Source organism: Plectrocnemia conspersa, unplaced genomic scaffold (assembly GCF_051122295.1).
Source record: "Plectrocnemia conspersa isolate PC_06_02 unplaced genomic scaffold, ASM5112229v1 ptg000010l, whole genome shotgun sequence".
NCBI classification, from domain to species: domain Eukaryota; kingdom Metazoa; phylum Arthropoda; class Insecta; order Trichoptera; family Polycentropodidae; genus Plectrocnemia; species Plectrocnemia conspersa.
In genome coordinates this window covers 31,629,763-31,647,605 of record NW_028277174.1, presented here as the reverse complement: position 1 = coordinate 31,647,605, position 17,843 = coordinate 31,629,763, and the positions used below count along the sequence as shown (strand labels likewise).

Genomic DNA, 17,843 nt, shown 5'->3' with positions numbered 1-17,843 from the left:
GTCATCGTGTATTATCATACTATTTTGCGTATTAATCTGCACTCACGCACTGAGTCATTGAGCAAACGTTTATTTTATCAATGAATTCTCAACATATGGTACAAAATGTGTCTACGAACCAATGGAAAACTTTGATTAAATCAAAATCAGTTAATGCGAACCGCAAATACATTAAAAACCACAGATTCGAATAGAGCCAGACATTGTGTAAAACCTCAAATCCCACTTAAAATGTCATCATCGTTATGTTTGTTTACTTTTAACATAGTATATGCATTTTGTGATTGTTCATGTTCCGGAAAAATTAGACCGCATCGAGCAAAAGCGAAACCGAAGCGACGAAAGCGCGAAAACGAAATCGCAAGCAAAACAACTATGCGCGTAATTTACTATAATGTAAAGTGGAACAATTAAAATGCAGATGAAATGTTAATTAACTAAGATAAGCTACACGTCAATTAAGATAGGTATATTACTTACTCATCAAAGTGGAATGTTATACTTTTATAATTAAATGTTCATATTTCTGAACTAATAAATCGGTTTAACGAGAGTAATCTAATTGGCGTATCTTAGTGCCTGTGTATGTTTGTTAGCAAAATCCAATGTGTCAATTTTTTGCAAAATGGCGACAAGTATAAAAATTTAAGCACTCGTAACTCAGTAGGTTTGTATTTTAACAAAAAGATCGCTATACATGAAACGTTTAGAAGCCTAAACTACATCCAAATAAAATATAAAAAAAATAGTTTTTTGCTTCAAAACAAGCGATGTATAAGTTCGATCGGACCTCCATATGAGCCATTTTGAGACTTTCAGAAGAGTTAACGCTCTTAACTGCTTGGTTTTACAGAATGAAAATTAAATTTTTAGTATCGTATAGAACTACCGTGCACCCCCTATACGTTTTGTATGAAAAAAATGTATAATTTTTTTTACAAAATGGCGGCCAATGTAAAAATTAAAAGTGTCATAGCTTTGCAAAATGAAATCCTACTGAAAAATGTCGTATGCAAAAAGTGTTCATTCAGGGATTTGTAGAGTTTTGTAAAATTCACAAAAAGCACATAACCGTCAAGGCTTTTATACATATCATAGACAAAGTTATTATGTATGGCATTTTTGTGTGGGAATTTCTAAAAATTGTGTATACGTGCCGATTGCAACACAGATATTTATGAATAATATATTTATCAGTCATCGACTATAAATATATTATTCATAAATATAAATCAAAATAATGAGCTAAACAAAACTTTTTCTCTTACTCTGTATAACTTGATCTTTACCTTTTATAAAAATGTTTTAACTCACAACCACCCACGACTACCGTAACCCTCAATATTTTCAATGGTTGTAAGTTATACAAAATACAGTAAAAGTGTATATGTTTCGTCTTTTAACTACACTCTAAAACAAAAAAATAAAACTTACATTGACCAATAAACCTAGGAATTTTCGTCGTAGGTCCAATGCCGGACACGAAAAGCGATTGTGTGAGAGCGTTCAACCCGTCTGGATCAATTTCATCGCGTCGCGTACGGAGGTATAGTGAAATAACATAATATATACATATACACCTGCATAATTCGCACAGGTAAACTACACACACACTGTATACAATACGAATACGTAATTGCAAAACTCAAGAGAGGAAAAGCCGCATTTCGAATATTTGCATTTGAAAACATAGCAACATCTCAAGATGTGCTCTGGCGGTTTCGCGACTTTTCGGCGTAGAAAATGACTACCCTCGCTAAGAGCGGTATAGTAAAAAAAAAACATGTTATACACACGTACATGTCATATAAAAGCTAAGATATCATACTCAAACATACATATTAACATAAATATAATATGACACCTATTATTTTTAAATATGTTAAAAAAGCTTTCAACGTCACGTCAACATCAAGGCAGCAATGTCTTCAATATGGACTGAAGAATACTAGTATAGTAATCATTACTTGTGTAGCGTATTTAAATAACTTTTAGACGCCAATGGGTGAACATAGTATTTTTTTTTAAATACCCAATTAAATAAAGTAAAATTAATTTTGGATCATATAGATCAGTTTTATTATAAAAAAATATTCTTGAACGCTACACGCGACACGCCTGTTATTTTTAAATGTTTTACTGTTAAAAAAGCTTTCAACGGCACGTCAACATCAAGTCAACAATCTCTTCAATATGGACTGAAAAAGACTAGTATAGTAATCATTACTAAAACTTCATTAGTATTAGTGATTGTGAAGCGTAATTAAAGAACTTTTAGAAGCCAATGGGTGAACATTGTATTTAAAAAAAATACTCAATTAAATAAAGTATAATTAATTGTAGGTCATATTGATCAGTTTTAATGTAAAAAATATATTCAAAAACGCTACGAACGCAAATTGACAATAACTCATAAAATGTAGTACAGTCCCTCGACAGTATTTCAGATTTAAAACACTTTTAGAAATTGCTTAATTTACGGAGAAACTTTTACCATAGAATCGATGGACATCGTTGTGTTCTTATCACGTCGGGATCACCACTTTCGGGATTTTGAACTTATTGATTAATAATGACTTTTGGTCAGAGTAATTAACGCGAGTTTCAAGAATATCCGTGACACAACGCGGACGAAAACCGCGTTGCTGGTTCACTAAAGCCTATAGATATATTAAATTACTTAACCGGTTTAAAATGTTAGTTACACAAGTTATCACACATTTTAGGGAGTGACTTATAAATGAAGTTTTAAGTGACAAATTGAAAATATATCGAAAGGGGTCAAGGAGATTATGACATCCATTGTAGATTAACAGCCAGTTTAACACTGCTTATCGTACACGTGCATAACTCTTTCGCACGAGTTCTCATTTTTCGCACCTATGTCGTTGCTAAAGAAAAGAAAGAGCAATATACTAAAATTGGGTCTCTATGTTACTTACTCGTCGGAGCGACGAGAGTTTAGCTGAAAACTTCTGAGGAAGAAGTACATGACAAACTTTATTAAATGCTTTTTAAAAGTCGGTATAGACTATATCGTCCTGGATTTTAAAATTTATTAATTTGCCAACGCCTGTATTGCAGATTAATTTTAATACAGGGTGTCAAAATTATTTAATTTTATTTACACGTATTATTCACAAGCTACTTATTTTATTATCTGATACATCTATTACAGATATCATCCAGTATATTTTCAGTTACTTTAAAGCAATTGATTTTCAAACTCATACGCAATAACCCTAAAATACAAAATAAATACTGATAAATATATTTTGAAATCATTGTTAATAGATTACCCATTGGTTTATAAGTGTCGATAATATCTAATCATCGACTATGAAACTTTACTATAAATCATCAGATAAGTAATAACCACACGGTCAGTGATACAATAGATTACCTAATTTCACACACTTTTGGGTTTTGCCTAAAAATTGTATTTTATCTTAAAACACTATTATATTAAACGGTTTTACACAAAATATTTATTTAATAGATTCAATAGTTAATTCAAGTCAATAAAATTAAATATTATATTTAAATATTAAATCTAATAGTACGAAACACGACGGCGACTTTGTAATGGGATCGCACGCCACGCAAAGAGTGATCTGAGATAAATCATTATTTAACTAGTGTTTTCATTAATGAAATTATATTTAACCAAATATAAATATAAAAATACGCGATCATCAAACGATATAAATATATACTAAAGTTCATCAGATTCCATCGATAAATCAGACTTTGCCTTTTGATTAGTTATATTTCGTTATTGATATAATCCAGATCCTGCATCGTAACGTTATTTTTAACATATTAAATAGTTATGAAGCAACCGTGCAGTTGAGCATTTACAAGCCTGGGGATTAAGTTTCATCAAGTCCTATGTCTAAGTTTTCGTTAAGCTCGCTAATGTATTCGATTATCGCACAGGGTGCTGCAGAAATTTCGCAATCGATAAATGCACAGCTTTGTGGGCGAAAACGACAAATAGCTTGTGGGGGAAGCAATGTCTCCCGTTTTGATTCAAAAAATCAAGTCACGCTATCAATTTGTGGCGACTGAGGAATTGTTACTCCATTAGCATTACAATGTATTTTTTAAAACGTGGTATACCATAAAGATTCATCTGATTTTATTACACATAAATTTTTAAATGAAATATTTGTGGGGAAAAAAATATAATAAAATTTAATTTTAGTTGCAAACGTATATAAGCTTTGATTATTTTGAATTGATCAAAATCTATCCAAACTCAAGATGATCCGATTCAGAAATCACAATCAGTGGGATTTAAGCAGGACCTCATATTATCTTTGTGGTAAAGCCTTGTACGTTGTAATTAGTTGAACGTCAACCAAATTCTGAGAGTTATTAGCTAATCTATCGCTGCCGTCAGAACCCTTGATATGATTCCAAAATCTAATGGCTTCGGATCGCCGTTTAGTCGATCGTTTCTGGTGTATGTTTCTCACCCTTAAACACATACGCACACACCCTTCGATCGCTTGTGTTTTTATGGCGTGTCTCGTGAAATTAAATATAGTTTTTTTTTTCATGAAAGAGAAAGCGAGAGCCTCCCTTGTTATTTTCCTAGACGACGCACGCGAGTCGTTGACTCCGAAGGGGGTGGCTTTCGCTTTCGTTCGTCGCTTTTTGGGGGTGTGTGCTTTTATTCCGACTGGGGCTATGGCCGCTCTACAAACTAAGTTTAAGACAAACGTCCGGGTTCAAAAGGAATACTCGTTTAAAATTATTATTCTAAGTATAGTAACGTTGTAGAATCATCAGAAAGTTAAAAATCGATAAATACTTTTAAAATACTACTTCTGAGAATGAATACATTATTAAAAATAAATACAATAATTATTATTTGAACTACCTGCGCTATAAGTCACAATTTATAGATCACCATAACGACCACTTGAACAACGAAAAATCTTACGCATTACAAAAAGTATAAAACCGTTACAAAATAAAGCCTCACATATCACATAACAAAGAGAGATCTGAGTGCCACAGAAGATCAGCGACGAGAATGAAAAAAATTCACGTACGAAAAAAGCTGAGACAATAAATTCGACCTACCATTGCACAAACACATTTTGGAGGCGTGTCAAGAAGCGATGCAATTGGTTCGTAATCATCCTCATCTGAGATTCGCCAGAGCTGTCTCGAACGATCGATACAAAATTTGTGATGCATCAAACCGACATATAATCAAATTGCAAATCAAATTTAATAATATTAACTGCGTTTAAATGCAAAAGTTGAATAAATACATTAACATTTTGCTGAATGTAATGAATGCACGCGCATATAAAAAACGGTTTTTGAGTTATCTAGTGGAAATGGTTTGTAAACGGATGAATTTTTGCACAGTCGCTAATTTTATTTACATTCGCACAGAAGCGAAATGTTTGTTCGGTTTTGTGTATGGTTACTATATATTTGTACAATTACAGTTATTATGTACGAAAATATATAACAGTACGCTGCTAAAATATCGCGTTAACGTTATGCGAATAATGCAAATTTATCGAGTGGCAATCGGAACACGCAGAGGGGTTTAATGTGTCTTTAAAGGTTTTGTGGCATTTTAGAGTAACCATTAAAAATATTTTAAGCAATAAATATAAAATCACGAAAGCCTTATATTAAACATGCATTGTGACGTAAATAACGACACTAATAAAATAGGTTGAGAGTGACAGTGACTAGACCCATGCGTTTAGTTTTATATCGCATTTGCTGCCACGTGAAAATGTTTTTTCGAATCCGTTCGTTATTAAAAAAGAACAATAATAAGCATTTCAATCAGGCCGCAGCAGCACAATGTCCGATGGATAAAGCTCCTTTTCAACATTCAAACCAGACATTTGTCGCACAACGACGACCGCCGCATTTTCATTATTATCGCAGACGTCCTTTTTTAGCGCAGTTTTTCCTCGCATAAGCGCTTTTTTCTCGTGACTGCGAAATGTCGCCGTAAATGAACGAATGGCGCTGCAATCGCGGTAATGACGAGGGCGGCTCTTTGTGGAGTCCGCGTCGCTGGCTCCATTGTCGAAAGTGGGCCCCTGCTATAACAATACGGAAGACCCTCTCGATTGAAAAATATACATTTAAAAAAGTGTCCCTAAGCACCCCACGCCACAGCGACGCAAACTGAAGCCGCAAAATACTACCATCCAGGGATGTCATCTGGTGAAGGGGGGGGGGGGGGATATTTGGGGTCCAGAAAGCTCCATGTCATTTAATGAAATACTATGAAATCCAAATATTAAAAAAACCACCGACTGGCCAACTTTTGCCCCCCTCCCCTATTGAAAAAATTAAAATGACGTCCCTGATTCTAAACCAGAAAATCTTGTGTTATCTCTCAAAAAAATCTAAAGAAAAGTCTCGAACCTATCGTGAAAATATTTTTAAAATTGTATATCGGAATACATTTTTACCGGTAGATATATATTTTTACTAGTGAAAATATATTTTTTCTGGCATGCGCTATTAAAATTACATGATTTCAACCTTCCCATAAGTAGTAATACATATATGTACATTTACATTCTTATTACATATTTACATGCGATGTATAAATGTTACAGTGAATGTGTATTTTTCGATGAAGTTATATTTTAACTAGTGAAGTCTAAATACATATATATTTCTACCAGTAAAATTTAATTTAAGAGATATGCGCTCGTGGAATTATATGTTGTTGTAAAATGTACATAAAACTATGCGAAACTACATTTTCTATTCAAACCCAAACTTAACAACCTACAAATGTTGTCAATTTGTTCTAGAAACACTGATTTAAATTGACTTATTATAATTTCGTATTTAGTTTTTCTCATGTTGCTTTAATTATATTTATGAATGTTCTAAATCTAATTATAGTTTTAGAACATTCAATAGGTCAAAACAAAGCCAACTCTCAAGGGAAAATAAGCGAAAGAATAAATACAGACAGACGTCGCATCTCGCATATTGCTCTATAGTTTGTCTGCGCTTTTATATTACATTTTTATTAATATGATAGCTATCCTTACCGATATTACAATGGACTAATAATATAAAATGACTGATCAAAGTATTTTCAAACCGAATTTTGGTCAATAGAAGGGCGCAAAAACAATTATCACTTCTCAGAAGTCAAAAATTCACGTCAAGAGTAATAAAATCGTGTCGGCGCCGTCGCGGTGGGAACGCTCGGTAACGAGCGTTCCCACTGCGACGGCGACGGCACGATTTTATTGCTTTTGACGTGGATTTTTGACTTCTGAGAAGGGATAATTGTTTTTTGCGCTCTCCTATTGGTCAAAATTCGGTTTAGATGTGCTTCATTTGATTCTCATTTATGCGTTACCACAGCCAAAGGCATGGTGCATTGCGTGATTAAACTGCACTCACCTCGCAATCCACGGAACATTGGGGACAGGTGTTTGTTTCTTTGACGCATCCGAAATAGTGCGCGAAGAAGTGGACCGTAGCTCTCAAAAGTTCGGCCATCTCGTGTATAAGACCAAAGTAATATGCTGGATAACATTATAGTCTGAGTATAAAGTGGACGGCCTCAGTATTAAATCTTCGGAGCAGCATCGCAATCTCGTGGAAGCAGCTGATGAAAACTAAATATTCTCGCGATTTGCTTGCTACATTATCTAAATTTTGCTAATCTAATCTAGTTTCGCAAAATGTCGATTATTTATCTTCTAGCATAATCAACATATCGTTATAATATATTACACGGACACGGTTGCTTTAATATTTTTGCAATTATAATTCGTATATAAAAAATGAAATAAGAACTACTTTTCGCACGTTTCAAATTATTAAAAAAAAATGTCAGCGCCACGTTTGATACAAACACTTTTTTCTATATATTTATTATAATTAAATGAAAGCCAACGACAGCAAAGGCACGACTTGAATATAAAAATTTTCCATAGCCACATATGTAAATGAAAAAACTAATTTTATCACAAAATAACGGAAGCAAGAACGCAGAATGTATAACAAATAAACAGTTCGAAACTGTTTTCAATTAGGTTGTCTATCAAATCTTTCAATGGACATGAACGAATATTTATATTTCGAAAGACTATTTATATTCAGGGATTGATTTTTTTATTATCTTTGTAAGAAATATGACTACTGTAATTTGATAGGTTACTACTTATGTTTCAGCTCATTTTAGCCACCGCTGAAAACATCTCGTATAAGGAAGCGTTCTTGCGCGCTGACGTCTAGCCGCAAGATCAAGAATAAGGGACGCAATCGCGACTCATATGACGACATTGATATTCGACACTATGACGGATTGTCTACACTACCCCTCAGTTTATTTATTTTTTATTACAAATTTGACCATCGTGATTTACAGGTTTCCCTAGTGCCTGCACTACCCTCTCTAGAAGTTGTCCGAACCGAAGTTACAACTGAAGTCGGCCGAGACCTACGACTTCAAGTAAGCGACCACACTGTCACAAATTTTATATGCCGTCCGGACGGCGGCTTCTGTCACGTACAGCCGGCATATTGGCGCGCGATCGAAAAATGTGCCAAATAATCGCAATTTTTAAATTGTCATATTATTAAAATTACGTTACTGATAATTATAAAAGTTTGTGTGGGCACTCACCAATACAATATCAATGAAAACTTTCGGTCGTAAATATTCAATTTACGCAAAATATTTGTCGGCTTTTGCAAAATGCCATAAAGCATAAAAATGATACTTCAGAATACGAACACCACATCTGTGACTATCCTAGAATTTGTCGCCATCGGTTCTAAATAAGAATTCGTTATGTTGTGACATTTATATAAACCGATAAAAATACATAAGGATATTCGAAACGATTTTTTTTAACAAAATCAATTACCACTAATTATTTAATTTTATATGAAAAAATATATATTAACTATATCTGTTTGAAAAATATACTATCAAAAATATAATTAATCCCTTTTAGTGCCCTAAAATATTCAAAGATGGCAGTAAGAGTATGTTGAAGTCCCCGATAAGCATGTGGTATTATAACTTGACCACATGGCCACGATGAAGCGCTCGACGTGCGTGTTAACCATAGGATGCCTACGCGCATACTGAAATTAAACCGAGTTACTCGTTCTATCTCAGTTTGCGAAACACCATATCATTATCTCTCTCACTCTCGTCACTTAACACGCGAAAGTATCTCACCGCTCGCGCTCGAAATAGCAGCTCTGACTTCGGTCCGTTTGCCGACAATGTTCAGAAGCGCTCGAAGCTGGCCAAGTCGACTGAATTACCCCGACTTTACCTCCCGTTCTCGGTAACCTCGGACAACTTTCGAGAGATTTTAGAACGGGCAGAACCGAAGTAACCCACTATATTCTCCGTTCTTGGCCAACCTTGGCCAACTTCCAGAGAGTGTAGTGCAGGCATAATACGTCATGATGACCATTATATAAAAAATAATAATCATTAAAAAAAACAGTGTACGTCTACAATAAAATAAATGAGCAGCATCCCACATGAATGTTTCCAGCTCCTCTTTGCTAAAACTTTGTTTATAGCTAACCATTTATATTACTCTTCGTTTGTATTATATCCCCCATCTGGAGTATTTTTTCTTTCCCAAAGAAAAATCATAAATCTAACTGCTGTCTTATCGATAAAAAATCGCAAGGGTTCAACTGACCGTGATAATTGCCGTTCTCTCGATTTAAAAGGAAAAACACGACGAAACCAATCGAGAAAACGCAATTAGCGAATTAAAAATTGAAAAAAATGGCACGTACGCTAATAATTATTAGAAACGTGCAGAGCTTCCTAGAGCTAGTAATTCTTTAAAAAAAAATCGTTTCGCTTTCGGCGAACGCGACCTTCACGTTACACTTTCCAGTTGCGCGGTAAATAATGTATAAAAACACATACAATTATTTATATGCACCTTTCCATTCGTGGGACTTAATGGAGATATTGTTTTTGCGAGACAATTGCAAAGACAGAACGAGCGTCCGGTTAACGGAAGCGTTGAACTAAACTACTATACACTGAAACTCCGTTAATCCTGAATGGTGTTGTGTAGTTCTAAATGGATTGCGGTAAAAAAAACTTCTAGCTTAACATAAACAACACAACAGGAAAAAATAAAATAAAACACGTATAGACAATTCAACACCTTGAAATACTATTTTATTATTGAAAACATTATTATGTATTGCAAACTCATTGAAAAGCTGAATATCTCGTGCAAAAAAAAGAGTTCGAGCGCTGACGCCCTGGCCGCGAAGTCTATGAACAAGGGACGCGATCGCGACTCTAAGACTGAAAGTGACTTATTTGAATTGGGTCAGCAAAAAAATCATGATACATCAATTCTGCTTACGTTAAATATTAAATAGATTATCAAGATGCTCGACTACACAATATACAATTTATTTTAACGACATACAAAGGTCGCTTTTGAACATTTTTTATTCCGCTCTGCTTATTATGCATCAATAATCGCTTACAGTCTTCAACATACATCTTTTTCTAAAACTCTAATTACAAGAACAATGGAATCGTTTGCATGTATGAATAATTAATCGATTTTTTTACCTCGGGCATCAATTTCGCACCCGAGATTTTCGCATTTTTACACCACCTTAAAATTTCTCACGAAGAAAAAACCACGACCAATTTCTGCGTTTAATTTTCACTGTGCCCGTATTCCGCTCGCGTGATTTATTCCTTAATTTTGAGTCATTAGAGCCGCAAATTGAATTAGCGAAATTTAGCAACGAAGAAAATTATATTACTACAAGTAAATTCTTCGAGCAATTAATGTGATTTAGTGCAACGCATATAGCATAATACCGGGTTTAAATTCAATATTAATATTCCAAAGCTCTTTATAATTCAATATCGCATGAATAATCGATCATATACGATCTAAACCGGTTCGCGTGTTTCTTGCGCGGTATTCCCCCTACTAACTGACGCATTTCAGTGTCATTTTCTTCTATATAATTTGTTTTATTATAGTCGATACATTAAATGGCATTTAATAATCATATATAGAGTAGAAAATCGATTTATTACATACTAGATATATTAGGTTGTTTCATTCGTATTTAGTCGAAAACGGACTGTGATAGAAACATTTTTTATTTATTTCACGAGGATGTTGTGTTTTTTATTCTACAGTCAACTTGTTTTTTTTTGTATTTATGATATCGATAATATATTAATGAATCCATTGACGAGGGTACTGTTAGTCAGAGAATTATAAAACGTTGATTCGATAAGCACTATTAAAGCCATTCCACACACAACTGACACTCGTAGCGGACTTGACAACTGTCTCACATCTAGTTACCATAGAAAAGGTGAAAAAAATGGGTACCGCACGAACCGACCAAAAGACGATAACAGCAACGTTTCTTAGAAATAGGGAATCGTTCTTGAAGAAGAACATTATTTGCGATGCGAAATGGAATCTCTGCGATGACCAGATTGTCTTTCGGTCAGTTCGATAAATGAACTGTATATGTATATATAAGGTGTAGGACAAAGATGCATCCTTTTGTCAATGCTATGTAGCATCTTTACGATTATGTAAATCATAAGATATGTTTCGGTACATCTGTAGTAGTAATAACAAAGCCATTGAAGATTTAGAGTATTGCAAAAATCACCACACAACAGTGAAGGTTAATATATTCTGGTATATAGTCGAGACATGGACCATTAACCCTTTGCAATGTGCGTCTTACACACCATCGCTTTAGGTTTATACAACTCGAATGGACACCATTTTAATTAATGAAATGTAACATCGATATTGGGCGTTTTCCTGCGAATATTTGTATTTCCTGTGAATATCCACTGATAATTGTCTAATTTATTTAATCACAAAAATTAAGCTTTTTACCTATTATTTATATATCATTTATTTAGGGTATACCCTGTACCCGTTCCAGATGTTGGGACCACTACCCGAAAAAAAAACACGCAAGAATGCAACGATAAAAGAGAAAATGTTTAGCTCTATGCTTGTAAATAGTATTTGGTTAATTGTATTTTACACAATACCACTGGTTCTCAACGTATTTTTAAACGCACGGATTAAGTGTTGTTTTTTATTACTTTGATGAACGAAACACTAAACTACATTACAATTATTTACATATTTATATACTTGCTGTTTGGTTATATTTGTGCATCGTATGATATTTCTCGAAGCAATCTTCCATATGAAGATATGATTTTGAATTAGGGTATTAAACATATTTTTTTTACAAAATATAATAATTAATTATATGGGGATAGTACTTATTTGATATGCCACGCCTAGTCCACATATGACGATTGTATGTCCTTCCATGCAAATACTATATTATCGTTTATTTATATGTTACAACTTCTCCCTTGCGTATTTTTTATTGCTTGTTTTTGACCTAATTGTACTAGTCAAATATGTGTTTTGGATAAAAAAAAACTGACCACTATACAGGGTAATCCAATTTCAGCTTCCTATGTTGGCAGCACTGTAAATCAGACAGCTGTCAATAATCACGCGTGTTCAAAGGGTCAAATGCAGGGACGTCGTTTCAACTTTTTCCAGGGAGGAGCAGTCAGTGATCGTTTTTGTAATATTTAATAATATTATTTCATAAAGAATCACAATATTTTTCATTAAATAACATGCATTCCTAGCATCCCTATTTAGAATCCCCGTTAAAAGCAATAAAATCGTAGTGGAAACGCTTGATTATATAGCATGCATATTAAGACTTTTTATAAAAATATTACAACTTAAATAAATGAGAATCGATTAAACCGAATTTTGACCAATAGGAGAACGCAAACAACAATTATCTCTTCTCAGAAGTCAAAAATCCACGTCAAAAGCAATAAAATCGTGATGTCGCCGTTGCAGTGGGAACGCTCGGTTATCTAGTATTCATATTAAGACTTTTTATAACAATATTACGACTTACAATAAGTAAAAATTGAATAAAGCATACCTATACCGAATTTTAACTAATAGGACAGCGCAAAAAATATGTATCCCTTCTCAGAAGTCAAAAATCCACGTCAAAGGCTATAAAATCGTGTCAGCGCTGCCGCAGTGGGAAAAGTGTTTTAATCAAAAAATATTAAATACATTGGACATGGCATAGATGCCTTTGGAATGTAATGGTAAAACTATTTTGGGCTTTCATGACATACATGTGTTTGGACTTCTAAAGGTTAACACATGTCTGTCGAGATAATTATGTCTCAAAGCGCACGACAAAGAATGAAATCGAAATCCGCCAACAGGTCTCTAGACAAAGGACTACATCGGTGGCAAGGAATTCGCGAAAAATACTATCGCATCTCGGCCGTTTGCGGACAACAAAGGAGGTCAACAGCTTTAACGGAACAGCGGCGACCTTGGCTGACCTTGGTCGGCCTTGCGCGAATTTCTATCGCGAAAACGCCGGAGATGAAACCCAGAACCGGTCCCGACTCTGAGGGTCCGAAACGAAATGGAAGAAAAAGAAATGAGTCTGAGAAGCTGAAGCATCCGAGACGCTGTTGTCCAGGTGGTTGGTGCATGACAATAAAATCGTTAATCAGGAATGTTAATTAAAAAAATCCCATTCAATGACGATTGTTGTGACGTCACTTATCTACCGTACACAAAATTCGACTTCGTCGTCGTCGGATAAAAATATGAAATATTTCAATTGGAATTCAATACAAAATAAATCATTCATAGCCAAATATCACTACCCCGCCCTAGTAACACCGCACGACCGAGAGAATGCGTCACTTTGAGACGCGGAAACGGTCCAAGCCGGTATGCGTTGCATCACATCTGCAATTATTATAAGCTCGTGTGCCTGCGCAAGGTCGCCGACGTGACGCAAATAATCCGTAAACAGATATAGCTACAATGAAGCTTTCTCATACCTGACCGTCAAATATGCTTTAAAGGCAAACTTCGGGAGTAATCAATCGGTAAACTGGTCAATTAATGGGTGTTTACAAACTGACGACAGATTAACAAAGAATCAGGTTTTCGAGTTGAACAAACATATCCGTGGCCGGTTACATGGCAAGAATCGAAAGTTAATCTTGGAATTCCTCACTTTCGAAATAATTGCACTGTAAGTTGACATTGGTTATCGACCTGACGAATGATAAGTTATCGTGTGAACATTTTAAAATCAAGTTTCATGTACTGCAATTAACTACGTAATTGGTATTACACCAATTATACAATGAAAGCAACGTTTTCTAATACACATAATAAATGCGAGGTGCACTAATATTTAAAAATAATAAATGCTTGCACTACACTCTATGGAAGTTGTCCGAACCGAAGTTCAACTGAAGTCGGCCGAGGTCGCCGACTTCCGCGTAGCGGCCACACTGCCACAAATTTCATATGCCGTCCGGACGGCGGCTGCTGTCACGTACAGCTGGCATATTTGAACGCGATCGAAAAATGTGCCAAATAATCGCAATTTATATATTGTCATATAATTAAAATTACGCTACTAATAATTATAAAAGTTTTTGTGGGCACTTACCAATACAATATCAGTGAAAAGTTTTCGGTCGTAAATATTCAATTTACGCAAAATCTTTGTCGGCTTTTGCAAAATGCCATAAGGCATAAACATGATACATCAGAATACGAACACCACATCTGTGACTATCCTAGAATTTGTCGCCATCGATTCTAAATAAAAATTCCTTATGGTGTGACATTTATATAAACCGATCTAGGAAAATACATAAGGATATTCGAATCGATTGTTTTTTTAACAAAATCAAGTACCACTAATTATTTTTTAATTATTTAATTTTATATGAAAAAAAATATAAGAGCGATATCTGTTAGAAGAATATACTATCAATAATATAATTAATCACTTTTGGTGCCCTAAAATATACAAAGATATCAGTAAGAGTCAGTTGAAGTCCCGGATAAGCATGTGGTATTATAACTTGACCACGTGATCACGATATAGCACTCGACATGCGTGTTGACCATAGGACGCCTACGCGCATATTGAAATTGAACCGAGTTACTCGTTCTATCTCAGTTTGCGAAAAACCATATCATTATCTCTCTCACTCTCGTCACTTAACACGGGAAAGTATCTCACCGCTCGCGCTCGAAATAGCAGCTCCGACTTCGGTCCGTTTGCCGACAATGTTCGGAAGCGCTCGAAGCTGGTCAAGTCGACTGAATTACCCTCACTTTACCTCCCGTTCTCGGTAACCTAGGACAACTTCCGAGAGACTTTAGAGCGGGCAGAACCAAACTCGACCGAAGTAACCCACTATATTCTCTTCCAGAAAGTAGTGCAGGCATAAAATGTACGAAACACGATGCCCGACATTTCATTTAAAATACGTTGCATTTTTTTTAAACGCCATTAGTTTTTTTAGTATATTTATAGGTATACCAATTTATATTTTTCTAAATGCTGATATATTTGACCGCGCAACGATTTTGTTTATCTGTACTAATATTCTTTCTTAAAAAACGGATCGCTAACTCACAAATCAAGTACTGCACTTGATTTAAAACAATTTCACTAGTCTAATTCAAATCATGAAATGTATTGAATTAAAATATATTCAATCGAGGATTGTAAAACATTGAATTAAAATGTTTCACAATCCTCGATTGAATATATTTTGAGGAATACTGCCATTGGCGAGAGGTAAACAATTATAATTATGAATAACTTTATTAATAGCATTAATAAATAGAAGAAACGTTAATCTGATGAATTTAAGCCACTTGAATTACCATATTGAGCATATTAATTTGAAAGTATGATTCAAAAAAGCATTTTATGAAAAAACCCATTTTTTTTTTATATTAAGGTATGATAAACTTTATCAAAAACCTTTTCAAAATCAGCTTCTCGATACATGAAAATCATACTATTGATCAATCAAGTATCATTCGATATAATTTGTAGCATACTTATGAATTAAGATTACGAATACATTGGCTGGATTAGATAAAATCGACACCGGTCTATAATTCTCTATCATAGATTTGCTTTTCTTTTTATGTATGAGAGTCACTTTTCTAATTTTCCATATATCATGATATATGCATATAATATATACCAATAGAAGTAGAGAAATCCGTTTCTCTACTCTACAGAAAATCTTCCAATACTATATATTATGGTCTATAGTGAAAATATAATATTAGGAGCCTAGATCAAAGCAATAATAAATAGCCTAGAAAGTGAAGACTATTCATAAGCAACCTAGAAAGTGCAAACATTATAATTACCCTCAATTCACATATATATGTATGTGCTTTTGAATGATTTTGACAGTTCATGAAAGCGTTATAAAGGGGTTGAACATACATACACATGCAATGTTTTTGTTGCTTGTACTAATAACGCTGTCAGTGTAAACTTGCCCTAATGGCCTCAACGTGCACGCATATTGCACAAGAAAATCTAGTGACTTTCTTTGTTCTCCTTCATATATTATTTTCTATTTTCACCCGACTAATCCGTTTACATAACAAACAAACCAACGCCCGAACAATATGTAATAAAAAGTGTCTATTATTGACTGACTGGGTCTTGGCAGGGACTACTCCGGGCTTGGGGATAAGCCAGCCCGGCCCACCACTAGTCAGTCAGTAGATGGATACACAAAGTCAAAACAAAACAAAAAAATATGATAAAACGACCGACCCACACGACGCGTAGGATGGTGTCAAATCGATAAAGACACACACGCACATCTTTTAAATCCCTTGTTCGATTATCAGGTCCATAATGGCGGATGTTCTTATGAATGTAGAGAAAACCACATCTACACAAATTTTCGATTTCCATTTATTTATGACACATACACAAGTTATATAAATCCATACAAAAAAATACTGGGTAAAATTTATTTTCACCAGAAATCAAAATGCAACATACGCTATGAATTGCTTGACCAAGATAAATACAACAATGGACTTTTAATAGAACGTACGATTATCGAGATACCCGTCAATAGTAATAAGCGAAAAACAACAATGCGACGCCCACGGGCTAGCGGAATTTTTCGCGGGAAGAGCTAATGATGCGTAACGACGCTGGAATGTCTATAAATATTACGCGTATCATTTATATTATCGCGGAAAGCCGAGAGAATGTGGTGTATTTTATAATATGTGGAAAATGTACTGCGGTTTGATCGGTAGCACGTGACTCGAGTGTGGAGCGATAAAGGTTAAATTTATGCGATAGTCATATGTATGTTGAATATCAAAATGTAAAAGCACACCTATCCGACAATATCCCATTCAATTATTTGAGGTGGTAACAAATTCTAATTTTTCTAATACAGGTCCATCAAAGATAAGATAGCAATCTTAGCACGTTAGTTCAAAGAGTGATTTTATGTGCGCGAATTGCAAGTTTATGAGCGCTTTGCGTAAAAACTACTAGCAGGCTTTGATACGGTGCGAGCTACAGCGAGCACCAACATCTAAAGACAGGGGCGGCCGAACCTAATGATCCTGCGGGCCACTTTGGAAATGCATCATAACTCCACGGGTCACACATAAAATTATATATACCCATATTAGATTTAGATACACTATCGACATTTTTTGGAGTGAAAAATTGAAACATAATAAGTTTTTATTATTGTGTTTACTATTATTATTACATGTAAACATAGATAATATAATAATAATTATACTAAACGTACTGTTTATGATACTGTTTTTGAATGAAGCGCATTGTGTGAATTTATGAGCGCATAGATCATAGGCTCTCAAAGAGTGCAATGCTGGCTCCGGAAGAATTTGGTGGGC

The 17,843-nt window shown here is 34.6% G+C and overlaps 1 protein-coding gene across 3 annotated transcripts in view; it reads right to left on the bottom strand.

Annotated features, from left to right (window-relative positions):
• Positions 1-17,843, bottom strand: part of step (cytohesin steppke) — a 61,827-nt gene that overhangs the window by 19,973 nt on the left and 24,011 nt on the right. The window contains exon 1 of one of the 3 annotated variants that reach the window (XM_088195291.1): positions 7,423-7,635. The exons of the other annotated variants lie outside the window; for them this stretch is intronic. Coding sequence (XP_088051417.1) covers positions 7,423-7,521 — 99 coding nt within the window. The 5' untranslated portion in view covers positions 7,522-7,635. Of the gene's footprint in view, positions 1-7,422; positions 7,636-17,843 lie in introns of those variants that run through there. 3 annotated transcript variants of the gene reach the window in all.